Raw genomic sequence first — 15,890 nt, 5'->3', positions numbered from 1 at the left:
CATGTATGGATGTGAGAGTTGGACTGTGAAGAAAACTGAGCGCCGAAGAATTGATGCTTTTGAACTGTGGTGTTGGAGAAGACTCTTGAGAGTCCCTTGGACTGCAAGGAGATCCAACCAGTCCATTCTAAAGGAAATCAGTCCTGGGTGTTCTTTGGAAGGAATGATGCTAAAGCTGAAACTCCAGTACTTTGGCCACCTCATGCGAAGAGTTGAGTCATTGGAAAAGACTGTGATGCTGGGAGGGATTGGGGGCAGGAGGAGAAGGGGATGACAGAGGATGAGATGGCTGGATGGCATCACCGACTCGATCAATGGACGTGAGTTTGAGTGAACTCCGGGAGTTGGTGACGGACAGGGAGGCCTGGCGTGCTGCGATTCATGGGGTTGCAAAGAGTCGGACACGACTGAGCGACTGAACTGAACTGAACTGAACTGAATGACCTTAATCCTGGAGAGTATCTTATTTATTACCTTGGTGCAAATAAGTGATTGGTGTCAATGATAAAAACAAGCCAAACCCACATTCTTGATATCATTTATAATTCTTTCCTAGTTTCAACATGAAATGCACTACCTTCACATAAGCTCTCATGGCTGTTGTTCTGGTGATGATGGTAGTGAGTGGAGTGGGAATTAGAAAGGGAGGAAGCAGCTGTAGGTGACAGCAAGCGATGGTGACAGCAGTGAAACATCCCTCCTACAGTGAAAACTACAGAAGCTTTCAGAAAAAGGAAAACCCTGGGCCTCACTTTTATCCTTCATGAAAAGCCTTCCCAACCTACAGGGAGAAAAATTTTTATAAACTTAAGTGTACAGCATATTTGTGATGAGGAGGAGGAGGGGGTTAGACGGTGAGTTAGTCCTGCCACCAGAGCACCTGCACACACGCACTCAAGAGATGTCCTTTACCTGCCCCAGCCCAGGGCCAAGTGAAGAGCATGGTGGATGGCTCTGTGTGTTAAACAGAAAGAAGGGAAAGGAGAGGCAGCCCTGGAAGCTTTCCCAGGCCAGTTCTCGGGGTCCTCAGGGAACTCAGTGCAAAAAGGAATCAACTCACTAAGCATAAGCTTTCAACTGTGCCCATGGTAATGACGGTCACAATAATCATCAGAACCCATCATAACAGCACTGGACGTGCTCTACCAGCTTCAGGGCAGGCCCTCAGGGGGAGGACAGAAGGTCTGTGGGAAGAACAGAAACTACAATACATTAAAAGAACATGATTAAAAATATATTCTTTCCTTCCCTGAATTTCTGATCTAAGAAGGGTGGACCCACTGCTCTGAAAAGCTATAACAGGAGAACCAAGAGCCAACTAGAAAAAAGGTAAAATGTAGATAACTGTGGTATTTGCTGGAGCCAAAAAGAAAAATTCTATGAAGATGCAACCAAGAAAGGAGTGGATCACAACTGCCACCAGGCCCGTGGCAGTGCCCCTTGGTCACATACCTGCAGAAGCACAGCTGCTATTCCCAGCAGTGGCCCAGGAGGTGAGGCATTGTGGGCAGGTACCGCTGAGAGAAAACCCGGAGAGCCCACTCAGTCAGAGGTGCCTGCTCACGGTGCTCCCGCCACCTGCTCTCTCCAGCCAAGTCTCTCAGACTCAGGGAATAATCCAGCGGCTTGAGAAGCTGAGGACCAGGCTAAACCTTTACATGTGAAACATAGACTTGAACAGTCTGCGTGGCTGGCTTCCTGGGGCCTTCTCCCAAGGCCCTGAGAGCCACCCCAGACTCCCATCGACGCTCTCTGCCTGACTCTTTTGGCTGGTCTGGCTGCAAGGAGAGGAGACACTCCCAAGCAAACGAAACACCCACTGGGAATAAGAGCAGAGAAGCCAGGGGGATGAGAGGCTGTTTCACTAAAATTCAGCCAAAAACTACGTTTGGAAAATGAAATTGTTCAGGTAGGATCAACCACCAATCACGAATTGCTCAAAAACCCAGCTCTGACAAGTTATAGACAACTATCTGAAGAGTTACAACCCAAAGACAGGAATACAACAAGGCACCACTAGAACCTTTCTACAATCTCTGCCCTGAGACAGAAATCACAGTTCTGGGATCTCAAGGTGTAGTGGGAAGAACACCTGACTTGGAGTCTAGCTAATGCTAGTCAAGGGTCATTGCACACCTGAGTTTTGAAGACTCAACTTTCTCACCATAAGAGCAATAATAATAACATGACCTACTCATATAATTGTAATTCAGACACACTGAAGCTTGATAAATCACTTTTTCTTCCAGATCATGCTTCTCTGGGTACTTGGAAGTCGCTTTCTCCATTCCCAAGCTAGATTCATCATTTTTCAGACTCCCCGATACTGCCATTCATTCCAGTGACTCTACGCCAGGCACTGTGCAAGGTACTAGGATATAAAAATGGGGGTCTCCCTGGTGGTTCAGTGGCTAAGACTCCATGTTCCCAAGCAGGGCGCCTGGTTCAATCCCTGGCAGGGAACTAGACCCCACATGCCACAACTGAGAGTTTGCACGCCGCAACTAAGACCCAGCACAGCCAAATTAGGAAATACTAAAATTTTAATAAATAAATAAAAACGAACAGATACAACCTTACCCTGGAGGAGCTAACTGTAAAGGGAGAAAAGGGAAGGAAAAAGTGGACTCCAGGAAGGCCCTATAGAGAGGTGACATTTGAAAGTAAGCCTTAACCTATTTGTGACCTAAAAAAAAAAGATGCATTTATTATGAAAGGTGCTGCTAGATTCTTTATAGAATAGCTAAATTTAAAAGCATTTTAAAGGATTAAATAATTTAATCCCTGTGGCAACTCTACAAAGTGGGTGCTATTATTATTTACATGTTACCAAGGAAACCAATGGAGAAGGAAATGGCAACCCACTCCAATGTTCTTGCCCGGAGAATCCCATGGACAGAGGAGCCTGGCAGGCTATAGTCCATCGGGTCACAAGAGTCGGACAAAACTTAGTGACTAAACCACCACCACCACCAAGGAAACCAAGGCACACAGCAGTGAAATCGCTCGTCCCACGTCACACAGCTAGAAAGTGGCAAGGCAGGAGTTGGAGCCCAGGCGACCCACACCAGCGTCACGGCTCTGAGGCAGGTCTACGCATGACCTCCACCCATCTTCTAGTTTAGCTCTCACCATTCTGGAAACAGTGATAACTTTCCAATCAGGAAATGCAGGTTCAGAGAGATTAAAAGATTGGCCCAAGATCACTCACCTGGTGAAGGAACAGGGCAGGAACGTTGACTCAGCTCTGAGTCCACCATTTACTTACTTTCCTTAATATTGACAGGGGTGATTGTTAAAAAAAAAAAATGCAGAGTCTCAGGCCCCATCTCTCCCTCTTGAATGGGGCCTAGGAATCTGGATGTTCAGCAAGCATTTCAGGCTGGTCTTATGGACCTGTGTGAAAAACCTGTGTCCTACCACATGCTAAGAGCTTGTAAAGGTTTGAAGGGTCACTACTGACCATCTTCCCAAGAGTCTGCCCAGCTGTTACTAGGTACCCTTTCCTCCTCCCACCCCCAGCTTCTTCCACCTGCAAAGAACCACTGACCCTCAACAGAGAAGCAGGCACATTATGGGATCCAGTAAAAGCATCATCAACATCTGCCCTAAACAGGGTCCTCAGTCTTCAGTGTGCTCTGAGTTCCTGTATCTCAAAGCAGCTCTTCCTGCCACTCGCCCCTGGTAGCTAACAACGGTTTTCCTCACTTCCCCTCCCTTTCAAACTCCTGGGAACAAGAGTTTATAACTGATGGTTTATAAACTGGTGGTTTGCAACAACAAAAGTATGTCTCATTTGGCCTTCCCTTTATTTTTTTTTTAAGTTGAATTGGGTGAATATAAACAAAATGCAAATAAAAATTCAGATTCTGGATTCTCTTGAAAAATCTGCTATCATTTCTGTATTTCTATATGGCAACAGCTGGCAGTCCATTTAGATGTAGCAAGCCCTCCCCAATTTACCGCTGTTCCTCCCCACCCAATGGTGACAGGTGGCCAGCTTTGCTCGGCTCTGTGACCTGACTCTCCCAGTCCGCAGGTGAGTGCTGTGTCCCCCATCCCAGCAGGGAAGGCTTGGGGGCACTGCCCTGCGAGCAGCCATGCAAAGCCTCCCGGAGGGCGGGGCTCGTGCAGGGCAGGAAGGAGCTGATTCTGGCCTCCAGAAGCCCTCCATCTATCTATCCCCCGAACTCCACTGGAGGAGAGAGCCTCGGGGCTCCCTGCTGCGGCTCAGGCCAGCCTGCATCCTGCAGTTCTCTGTCCTGCTCCCTTAGGGCTCTCTCTCCCTACAATCCAGTCTCACCACCCGGCCCACAGGTGCTCTCCCCACGGCCCGAGAGGAATCCCTTAGAGGTCAGTCTCTGAAGGGGGCTCCTTCTGAGGGGTGACCAGCCTCTAAGAATGAACCTTCCGATCACCCTGGTTAGGTGACATTTCTAAATGTCTGTGTGGTACTTTTCTGCAGGCCTAGTTTTGGACATGACCATGTGCCTCGTCCCTGAGAAGGAGACGTCTGAACCCCAAGAGCGCTGAGGAACAGATGCACATGTGTGGAGGGAGGCCTCCCAACCTGCTGGGTTCAAGTTGCCATTGAGAGGAAACACAAACACCCACCAGCACTCTGCTCTGCTGGTCCAGGTAAGAAGTCCAGAGCCTCCACAAAGGAAACCTCTAAACCACATGAGGGAATTTCTGCTGAGTTGACATTCCACTAATCTCTTATGCAAACTCTCGTGTGGAAGTAATAGCTTAGGAAGCAGCCCACAGGGAAGGAGAAGGCAGGCAAGGAAATCACTGTGTGTCCTGAGAACCTGGGTTTAGCCCAATCCAGCTCTGGACAGTTGTGGTCTGACTGCCCTGGGGTCAACCCACTACTCACCCTGCCCAGGGAACACCCACCAGACCACCCTCACCTTCTTACTGACTCCCCCCTGAAGTCCTTCTTCATTCTAGACCGAAAGATAAGGATCAGACTGGCAGCTCCCCCAGAGAAGGGCCTACATCTTTAATTTCTTCCTCCAAGAGTCTCAGCAACCAACATTGGCACTTAAGCTTCAGGAAGGGTCATCATTAGAAAGAGTTCCTTTTAACTACTCAAGCCAGACCTCTCTACAGCGTGAGGTTTTGTAGGTGTCCCTGGAGTAGGCTAAGGTGGGAAGCGCTTTGTTTATTCTGCCCGGATTGACAGCTCAGGCCTTGTTGCAACAGCTCACCTCCACAGCCTTTGTTCCCTGGCCCTCCTAGGACATTCACAGGCATCCCCCAGGTCTCCTGACACCCTGGCTGCCTATGACCCCACACAGTTGAGAAAGCGGTGTGGTGGTGCTTAGGGAGTTCTTCCTCATGTTTTGAACAATCCTCAGTACCGAGCAGAGAGTTCTTCACCTAAAAGGCCCGCAAATGTTAACTGATTTGCTAACTGATGGCAAAAGTGGGCCCCCAAGGAGTCAAAGGCCAGGAAGACAAAGGGCACGAGAAATTCGAGCACTGACCATTATCCTGTAGGGTACACTCCTTCACTCCCCACAGTCCTGGTGGCTGTACAACCAGTGAAAGGGAGTTTTCCAACTGTAGCTGTCACCCAGTTGGGCTGTCACCAACAGGCCTTCCCCCTCCACCCTTCAGCCAGTCCCCTCTCCCGCAGGAGTTTCAGTCTCCTCACAAGTGCCCCTGGTACCTTCCGGGATGTTCCTGCGGTAACAGTTCATTCAACACACCCAGGAAGAGAGACTGTTCCTGGGAAACCTGCCTTCATCTCACTCACGCTGTCTTTCTCCTCCTCCACCCCTCTTTTCCTCCCTTTCTTTCCTGACTCATTTCTGACTGGTTATCTGCCCACAATCTTGTTTTCGGCTCTGTTGTACCTAAAACCAAGCAGCTACAAGGGAAAGGGGAGACAGTGGGCTCAGAGATTGGGTGCTGGGCATCAAAAGCTATCACAAGGGAGCCAGCGAGGTTTTTCTCAAGCCGATCCCCTAATTCCCTCCGAAACGCCAGACCCTTTTTCTCCATCAGTACCTCTACATACCTGGTACCTTGGATCTTTTCCATTCCAGCCCCAGGTTCTGGGGTTCTAGGTCCAGAAAGCCCTTCGAGCAAAATTGTCAAGGGGATTATGAGCCTGGTCAAGTGGAGAGGGACCAAGATTTGTTTTGCTGGGAGATCAGAAGAATTGCCGAGTGTTTTTACAGGTCCCTGTGAGGCTGAAATCCTCCTCAACCAGTCACAAAAAAGATTATTTTTGTTGTTGAATAATAACCAAAAAAAAAAAAAAAATCAAGCTCTCTATCCATCTCCTCACTGTCCACTTATCACTCCCACATCCTCTTTCCCAACTCTCCTCCTCAAAGAGGCTTTTAAGTTGGGGTTTTCAACCTCAACCATTTTCAGTCTCTTTTCCTGCCAGATGGTCCTTCTCCACTTCAGTACTGATTTCGTGGAGGTTTGAAGCTGGGTTTAAATGTTTCCTGAAAGCCTAAAATGGGCTGAGGGCTTGTTAGGCAATTCCAGGCCAAAGGAAATCTGGTTGCTTCCAAGACAGTTTTATAAACCTCGACATAGCTATTTCTGCCAGTCTGGAAACTCAGCTTCTTAGCAAGGACCTTAACCCAGCTCTGCCAGGACGATGGAGCCTGCTCCGTCCAGAGAATGGAGGCCTGCCCCACAAAGGCCTCCCTCTTCCTCCCTGGCAAAAAGAACCTTGTGGGTCCTGTAAACATGTTGGGGATTCCAAGGCCACAGAGCTAGCTCATACCAGAGCCTTCCCTCTGCCAGTCATAGCAGACTAAATGCCATTTCCTGCACATGCCAGGAATGTTTATGCCTCTAAGCTTTTATTCAACCAATTCCTTCCATCGTGAAGTCCTCCACCCCCATTCTTTCTTAAATATTCAGTTCAAATGTCAACTTCTTTCTGAAGCCTTTCCTGATCCTAAATCTTGACCTCATTCTCACCCTTCCCATGCTCTCCAGCCTAACTGAACTCAACCTGACCGATGGCAAGATGCCTGCCCTGCTCCAGAAAAACACAAAACCCACAAGTCAACTTTCTCAGAAAGAGACTAGGAAGTGGTAAGGGCTAAAGGGGCTGGGGAAGTCTCAATACCTTCATTTTCCTATCTGTAGTATAGGGAGAATACTCTACCTCTATCATGAGAACATCAAAACCAGCAAGAAGCCATATATAAAATACAAAGAATACTCAGAACCAAGAGGTAACATACTTGAAGTCTCTGGCATTCCCCCAACTCTCAGCCTCAAGGCCTCTTCCCTTGTCCTCACTCTCTTCGCTCTTACTCTGTTTCCCATTTCATCAAGAAAACAGAAACAATCAGAACAGACCCTCAATAAGCTACCATCATCAGATGCACCCATCACCAGCAACAGGGCAGATCTTGCCACTTCTCTGGCAAAACCCTAACATGGATCCCAATCACTCAAAGAAAGAGCCAAAATGTTCACAATGATCTACAAGGTCTTCATCATCTAGGTCTCTATGATACTTCCAATCTCATTTCAACTACTCTTTCCCCACCAGCCATATCTTCCTTATTATTTCCTCAAACACACCAGGCACATTCCAACTCCAGGCCTCCACACCCACTGTCCCCTGTAACTACAACATTCTCCCCCAAAAGAGGTTCCTCCCTCACCTCCCAGGTCTTTGGACATCACCTTCTTAGTGAAGATTCCTCTGGATCACACTATAAAATTTAGTATTAAGAAATTACTATATTAAAAAACCTTCCTCCACCCTACTATCCCCTCAGTCCTCCTATTCTCCCTTCTCCTGTTTTACCCTTCTCTATAACATTCATCACCATCCAACACAACTACTCTTCTTTTCCATTTATTTATTATGTCTGTATAAGCTCCATGAGGCTAGGGATTTGGGGGTTTTGTTTATAGCTGTACCCTTAGTGCCTAGGACAGACCCTGGCACACAGTAGGCCCTCAATAAATACTTTTTAAATTATTTGTTTATGGCTATGCTGGGTCTTCATTGCTGCATGCAGGCTTTCTCTAGCGCAGCACGCAGGGGCTACTCTTCAGTTGCCATGCACAGGTTTCTCATTGTGCTGACCTCTCTTGTTGCAGAGCACAGGCTCTAGGGCCTCAGCAGTGGCACATGGACTTAGCTGCTTCGTGGCATGTGGAATCTTCGTGGACCAGGGACTGAACCCATCTACCCTGCAATGGCAGGCAGATTCTTAACCAAAAAATATTTGCCACCAGCTCAGAGTGGCTGTACCAGACAGAGTGAGCAGCTTGGTCAAGGTTTTCCATTATGGTTATTGCTTTTTGCCCTGTTCTTGCTCCAAGGTCTCCTTGGCTTTTGCTCACTGTTTTCCTTCTTCTAGAAAGAAGGCCCATCTGTCCAGGCCCATCTTCCAACACCACCAGCCTTCCCAGTTCAGAGCCTGACCCACCCGCAGCAAGCATGTCCACGCAAAACATTCAGAAGGGGGTCATGTCCTCGGAACACCTCTGAACAGATTCAGACCAGGAATGGCTTCAGCCCCAGAACTGAAGTTGCTCTCTGCAAAGATTACAATGATTTTCCTGTTATAAAACACAAAGATCCTTACTCTGGGGCTTAGTGAATGACAGGACTTTCCTATCCTGATGTCTGCTGCTTGGGACACTGACCAGCCCTCTCTGAAGCACTGTCATGTAGTTAACTTCAATCTGGAGTACGCTCTCTGGGGGTAGCATTTTACCATCTGCCTGGAAGATCTCCATGCTCATCAAAAGAGGGCACAGGTCATGAAAGGCTGGGGAAATATCATAAGAGAAGTAGAAGGAGAGACAGGTGTGGCATCTGAGACTTTCGTGTGTTTACTCACTCGAACCCTTCCAAGGCATCTCTCTGGCCAGGCCCCCCTTGCCACTGTGCTATATCCTGGTCCTTGCCCTTGAGCAGCCCTCCATCCTGCCTGAGACTGTCGAGTAAAGGAAAGATGCTGGTACAATGTAACGAGAGCTCTGACAGAGGTATGGACACAGAGCTCTGAAAGCAAGAAGAAAGACACCTAACCAGGTGGACAGGACAGATGCAGGGGAAGGTTCTGGAGGAGACAGGAAGTGACGCTGGGCTGAGTCTTGTAGGACTTGTGGAAGACAAAGAAAACAGAGGAAGAATGTTGCTGCTAGCAGAAGGAAAACCATGAGCAAAAGCCAAGGAGACCTTGGAGCAAGAACAGGACAAAAAGCAATAACCATAATGGAAAACCTTGATCGATCAGATTACCATAATGGAAAACCTTGATTAATCAGATTACACTAAATAAGAAATCTGTTCATTAAAAAATGCCATTTAGAGAGTGAAAAAGGAACCTTCAGAATGGGTACACAGATTATAGAACTTGGCAGAGTGGGAACATTAGTTACACAAAGCAAAGTTATCTAGGAGAAGTTAAGTCACTCTCAAACTGCAGATCTTGGCCAGATCATTGGGGCTGAATCTCCCTTTGGATAAAAGTCCCGGTCTTAGAAGGGAGTAGAAGAAAGTGTATGTACACAGCCAGGCTCGGCTGTTCTTAGTACGCATTTATCTCATTTAATCTAGCTGTCATTATCTCTATTTTATGGAGGAAGAAACCGAGGCTCAGGCTAAGTAATTTGCCAAGGGTTTTAGAGTAAGTGTAGATCCCAGAGTCCGGAAGAGGTTGGCACTGAGCTCTGTAACAGAAACCAGAGCAGTGAGTCCCTTGGTCTCTGTCATATCTTGTGGCAGGAAGCCATCCTCCATCCCGAGTACACTCCTGCAGCCCAGCTCTATCTGGATAGAGTTAGAAATGGCAGTAGTCTCATGCCCGGCCCCCAAATTCTTGGTGTTAAAATCCCATTTTTCTTTAAGCCATTTAGTTCAGAGGGCCCTGAATCAACAAAACATAAACATAAAAAGGACTTTCCTGGTGGTCCAGTGGTTAAGACTTCACGCTCCCAATGTAGGGCTGTGGGTTTGACCCCTGGTCAGGGAACTAATAAAATCCCACATGCTGTGTGTCATGGCAATGGTAAATACATGAAAGAGATGCTCCTCTTTTGCTGTTCTTCAAGTCTTTTCTCCTTATCATTCTTCCCCACCCAGGGGACAGAGGCACTCACAAACACAGACCCTGGTAAAAGAAAAGCCTTCCCCTATACAGTCTAACAGGAGCTGAGACTGAAGATAAGGGGCATTTGTCCATCCATCTACCCAACGGCTTTAAAGGTTATGATGGGGACAGAACTGGCCTTTTTCCTCCTTTAAATGAAGTAAGTGCTACTTGGCTTCTGTGGTTCTCAAACTGTGTGCAGAGGTGCCCGAGAGTACCACAGGGAACTCAAAGGGGGTGCTGCAAGATATTTTAAATTTTTGAGGGAAACAAGGGCAATATTCAACATTTGTTGGACATGCCGTGAGTTTTAACATGAGATCGCACTACATTCTTTTCGATGATGTCATTTCTTTGTGAAGCCGGGTTTTCAGCAGCTGCTGTGATTAAAAAGCAATAACCGTGTGAAAAGCAATGTGGAACAGGAAATGGGGATGGCAATATCCAATGCAATTCCAACACGTGAGATGTGGTGCAGTGCCAGTACATCCCATTAGCTAGTGCCTATGGCTACTTGAGAATGAAATACAAATATTTGTAATTGAAATGGAAGTACAATATTATGCTAGGTTCAGGTGTACTAGGTAGTGATTCGATATTTGTATATGTTATGATCACCATGATAAATCCAGTCCTATACAAGTTATTACAATATTATTGACAATATGCCTTATCCTGTATATTACATCCTCATGACTTACTTACCAGGTAACTGGAGATTTGCACCTCTTAATCCCCTGCACCTATTTCACCAATCCCACCAACCCTCCTCTAAAAATATTTTTCCTTTCAATTTATAATGTTTTTCAAATGGCTACTCAGTTATTAGGATGTATAAGCACTTACTACATTGTTTACACTTAAATATTTCATAAAAATATTCCGCCTCTGAGCATTGTGAAAAATGCTCAAAATTCCCACAAACTGAGGGAGTTTGGGAACCTCTGTAGCAGGTGTTTTTAAGTCTCTGCATCAAGGAGCCATGGAGGAGCTCAGGGCAGACCCAACCTGCCCCAGCAGCATGTGGGCAGCTAGCACTCAGGCCTGTGGACGGCACGCTCAGGCTTCCCCCACAGCTGACAGAGCAGCTGCCCCTCTGCCTGGAGAGATGAGGCTGCACACCTCTCAGCTCAGAGGCTGCCTACATCTGCATCAGCTTTACCCCAGGCTCCCGGGCTCCCCTCTGAACTCCCTCCTTGAAAAGTTATATTCAACAGGAACCTCATGAATAAAACCCCAAGCCAGCCCAGAAGCCAGCAGGCCAGCAGGGGACTTCCACACACGCTCAGACTTGAGCAATGCCCACAAACCAAACCATTAATCCACAGAGGGAGGGAGTGATGGGAATCTGGAAGAGGGATTCCACGGGCAGCCCAGCCGCTGAAAGGCCAACTGGGCTTTTGGGTGAAGATTTACATGAAAATTATGTCTTTGTGTCCTGCTAGTCTCCCCCAGCCCTACCACCACCCTGGGGGTCTCTGGTCTGATACATTCCCTCCCTCTATTCTTCCTTGAAGTCATAATCCTCCGTTGGTGACATCACAGCTGTTGATACAACAGCCAACTGTTGTGATGTCACAAGACTCCAACTTTTATCATTTTCAGTAGGGAGTGGGGTTAGAGAATGTGATAAAGGGCTTGTACTGCATAAAGTCATAGAACTGGAATCTGCTTTTTCATGCTAATTTCCCTGGTAATGAAGGGCACTGGCTCAGAAAATGAAAGGCAAGCAAGCCACTGGCAGCAAGGCTGTGTGCAGATTCATCTACACCAAGGGGAGTGGGGTGGGGTAGTGGGGCTAGGACAGAACAGAGACAAAAGTTTTTAATTCCAGGATTAGCCAAATATGAAGATCTTCTCAGTCTGGCCAAGTTTAGAACTTTCTCTTTCCATTATCCGTTGTCTGAGCCCAGGGTGAGCAGAGCAAAGCTGAAATGCAGGAAATGCTCCAGGCTGGAACGTTCCTTGGAAATTAACGTTTGTGAAAAAGCCTTGGGTTCTGGACTCCACACTGTCCGAGGGACAAACTCAGTTTGGACGCATCCTGAGGACCAGGATGGACAGGGCATTCACAGGCATGTCACAGGAGAAACGACTAAAGAACGGAGAATGTTTACCCTGGAGAAGAGAAGACTGAGGATGGGCGAAGCTGAAAATTGCCTTGAGAATTCTGAAAGGCCCTCATGTGAAAAAGGGATTAGATATGTTATCTGTGATCCCCCAAAGAGACCTTAGACAAGGAGAAGATCCAAAATGGCCAAAATGAGAACATTTTATTCTTAAATTTCAATTACAGACAATAAGTTCTGTTTAACTCCTCACTTCTAAATTACAGACTAGGCTCCTGAGGACAAAGACGGTCTGAGTCACTATGGTTTACCCCAGAATTTAAAGTGGCACATACTAAGAGCTTATTAATATTTGTGAAATAAATGAACAAATGAAGCAAGGACAATGGTCTGCTCAAAGTTGGTGCTTACTCATTCACTCGATTAGTATTTTTGAATCCCTACCACATGCCACTCACTCAGTTAAGATGCTGGGGATACAAGGGTGAGAGAAGTAGATAAGGTTAGTCTTCCCCTCCCCCTGCTTTGTAGATTAGCACAGATACCATGTAAGGTCCCTTCCACTCTTGAGACTCCTTCATTTTCAGAGATGACTAAGATATTTTAAACTGAGAGGAAACAGGACCCTAACAGATAAACCCCACCCACCACTACTGCTACTGTTCACAAGCCTGGAAATCTGGACCAAGCTAAGGCTACCTTCAGCCAGGGAGAGCCCCCATGCAGAAATAGCCCGGTGCTGGACCAGACTAGCCCAACCCAGCTGGGCATTTTATCAAAGACCCCCAAGCACCCCAGACAAGACAAAGTAGGCTCCTATGTAAACCAGGGCTCCCTCAGCCCAGCAATAAGTCAGTACAGTCCAGTTAGGTAACCTGGGGTATTTCAGATACCCTCACTTCTCTAAGGAACTTAAAATGTCCCCATCAGCCTCAGACTATTATCTTGCAAGGAAAGAATTCCCAAGATCTTCCAGGTTGTACTGGGGACACAGACTCGGTTCCAACTTCTGAGGGTATGAACTGAAGGTAGTGAAACTAAAGGTAACAAAACATGATTTAACAACTATGATATGCAATATACCAGATACACAATATACACAGACATTCTCCTCTCCAGGGTAGTCCTTCGAGGTCTGAATGTTTATTCCAATACATTCTCAAAACATTCCTAAAATTCCTATTTGGCAATTGCCCTCAGAAACTTTGGAACATTATCTGAATTTCCTCTGAAGGAAAATCTGCATCCATTAAGGATGCTAACTCATTCAGAGCCATAGGACAAAAAGGGTGCAAACCAGAGAAAAGTACCTCGGGTCAGAAGCAGCAGTAACTGTCAAGTAACCTGTGGAGCCTTGATATCAAAAGGGGTGCATACTGAGACTGCCCCAAACTCCTATTTTTTAATATAATTTAATTTAGGTTAATTAATTTTTTTGGCCATGCCACATGGCTTGTGGGATCTTAGATTCCCCGACCAGGGACTGAACCCGCACCCTCAGCAGTGAAAGCATGGACGTTCCCTAGACACTGGACAGCCAAGGAATTCCCGAAATCTCCACTTTTTAAGAATACAACTGTTTGAGGTCCCAGACCCCTCCAAGTATCTAATAAACACCAAGAACCTCCAAAGAAAATTTCTAAGAACAGAAACTTCTGTCTGCCAGTTTAGGAGGTTCACAAGTGCCCAAAGTTCCTCACACACCCACTCTAAGAATCTTTGTGCTAACCCACTTTACCTGCCCCGCAAGTGCACAGGTAATTGTGAATGCAGGCCTATAGAACTCAGCAGGTGTGCCAACACTGGGCACTGAGAGTGTGCCAACAAGGTGCCCTGCTTCCCTGAGTCCTTGCACAACTGCTTCAAACCTGGATGCCAGCAATTTACAAACTGCTATGCATCACAGGCCTTCAGGAGTAAAGAACAGTCATATCCTGCCATATATGGAATCTAGAAAAATGGCACCGATAAACCTATTTGCAGGAATAGGAATAGAAACACAGACATAGAGAAGAGACTTGAGGTCACAGTGGAGGAAGGAGAGGGCGGGACAGATTGGGGAGCGCCGCTGACATAAATACACTAGCCTGTGTGAAACAGAGGGCTAGCAGAAGCTGCTGTACAGCACAGGGAGCTCGGCTCAGTGCTCTGCGATGACCTAGAGGGGTGGAATGTGGTGGGGGGGTGGGAGGGAGGCTCAAGGGCAGGGGATGCATGTATACTTATGGCTGATTCATGATTTGTACAGCAGAAAGTAATACAACACTGTAAAGCAGTTACACTCCAATTTTTTTAAAAAAAGGAATAGTTGAATGCAAAAACATCAGACACAAATGCCAAAGATCCCAAGACTCAAATGTGACATTTTCTAAAGTGGTTTGTGAACTGGTGCTGAAGACAATTCCTAAAGAGGAATCAAACCTACCTTGAGTAACCGCAGCTTTTTAGCCATGTAAGTGCACAAATGAAGAGCAAGCTGTGGGCACAGCACATATTTCTCCCCCTTCCCTAAGTTCCCAGTCTCCCTAAGGGATGCATGGGGAAGATGCCTCCTCCCTTCTTCTGGGCCAGCCAGCATGCCCACCAAGCAGTTCTTGACACACAAAGAGCCACCCAAGTCACATCTGACTCATGCCAGAGCTCTCTGTAATGAGGTATGACATGTGTCTAAGCTCTTGTATATTTTCACATTTGTAGCCTACAATTAGGCATTTCTGAGGGATGTAGCTGACTATGGTTCTGTTTTGTGACCTATAATTATTCACACAGGCATCACAGCCCATCCAGGCAACTGTCAGGCTAGAGGCACTCTGAGCTCAGACCTCACGGAGGAGGTTGCTCGGCTCTATAGTTAGTGACAGGCCTCCGGGGTCCACACTGCTTTTCCTGGGCTGCACATGCAGACGCTATCCCCTCTGTTCCCTTCACCAATCTTCCTCATCCACTGCCCAGCTCAGCACAGTGCAATCGCAAGCCCAAGGGTTGGCATCTCTGTGGACCCAGTATCCGCAAATATGGACCACTTTGCTGGACATACTCTCCATTACCAAGGCTGTAGTGATTTAAACAACTTCTCAAACTCCCTACAGATCTCTCGCCTGAGGAAAAATGGGTCACATCCACCAGCCCACAGAACCTTGCAGTCCACTGCTGTGGGGCTGGGCTGTGGGAGCCGACATGGGCCACCTCTCTGAGCCAGCCTCTCTGCCACTAGTTGCAGAGGCCTCGCTGCTCCCAAGGGCTCAACAGAATAATTCTCCCCCTTGCAAACACCCACCACCATGCTTCCTCTCTGCCTCCCTGGCTGGGAGGGAAGGCCTGGTTAGCCCTTAAGATCTGTCCCCTAATGATATTTCACATTTATATTTAGTTCCATTGAGAACTAGTTTCTTGATTCTTTAATGGAAGCTCAAGTCTTGATTCTAAATATAATCAATGATGCCGCCACTGGCCAGCACAGAGCAGCCGTGAAGTACAACTATGGCCCGCACTCAGAGCAGCACGCACTTTACGTATGAGCCCAATATCTCAACCACAATTACTATGCAAGTTACCCTTCTTCCCCAACTCTAGTTCCAAGTCCTTCAGAGTCTAAAAAGTTTTAGACTTATCAAAACAACATTCATTGCTAGCTCATTTGAGTCTGCCAAACAAACCCCAGTGGTTAAATGCAAAAGGTATTTTCTCCATTTAACAAAGGAGACTAGTTCAGGGAGGCTGT

General features: G+C 47.0%; 1 protein-coding gene across 4 annotated transcripts in view; it reads right to left on the bottom strand.

Annotated features, from left to right (window-relative positions):
• The window catches only part of DENND2B (DENN domain containing 2B), a 171,196-nt gene that overhangs the window by 68,663 nt on the left and 86,643 nt on the right, over positions 1-15,890 (bottom strand). The window contains exon 1 of one of the 4 annotated variants that reach the window (XM_070803708.1): positions 6,029-14,291. The exons of the other annotated variants lie outside the window; for them this stretch is intronic. Coding sequence (XP_070659809.1) covers positions 6,029-6,051 — 23 coding nt within the window. The 5' untranslated portion in view covers positions 6,052-14,291. Of the gene's footprint in view, positions 1-6,028; positions 14,292-15,890 lie in introns of those variants that run through there. 4 annotated transcript variants of the gene reach the window in all.

This window comes from Bos indicus, chromosome 15 (genome assembly GCF_029378745.1).
Source record: "Bos indicus isolate NIAB-ARS_2022 breed Sahiwal x Tharparkar chromosome 15, NIAB-ARS_B.indTharparkar_mat_pri_1.0, whole genome shotgun sequence".
In the NCBI taxonomy this organism is placed as follows: Eukaryota; Metazoa; Chordata; class Mammalia; order Artiodactyla; family Bovidae; genus Bos; species Bos indicus.
Note: the sequence above shows the minus strand (reverse complement) of the source record. Positions and strands in the feature narration are given on the sequence as shown.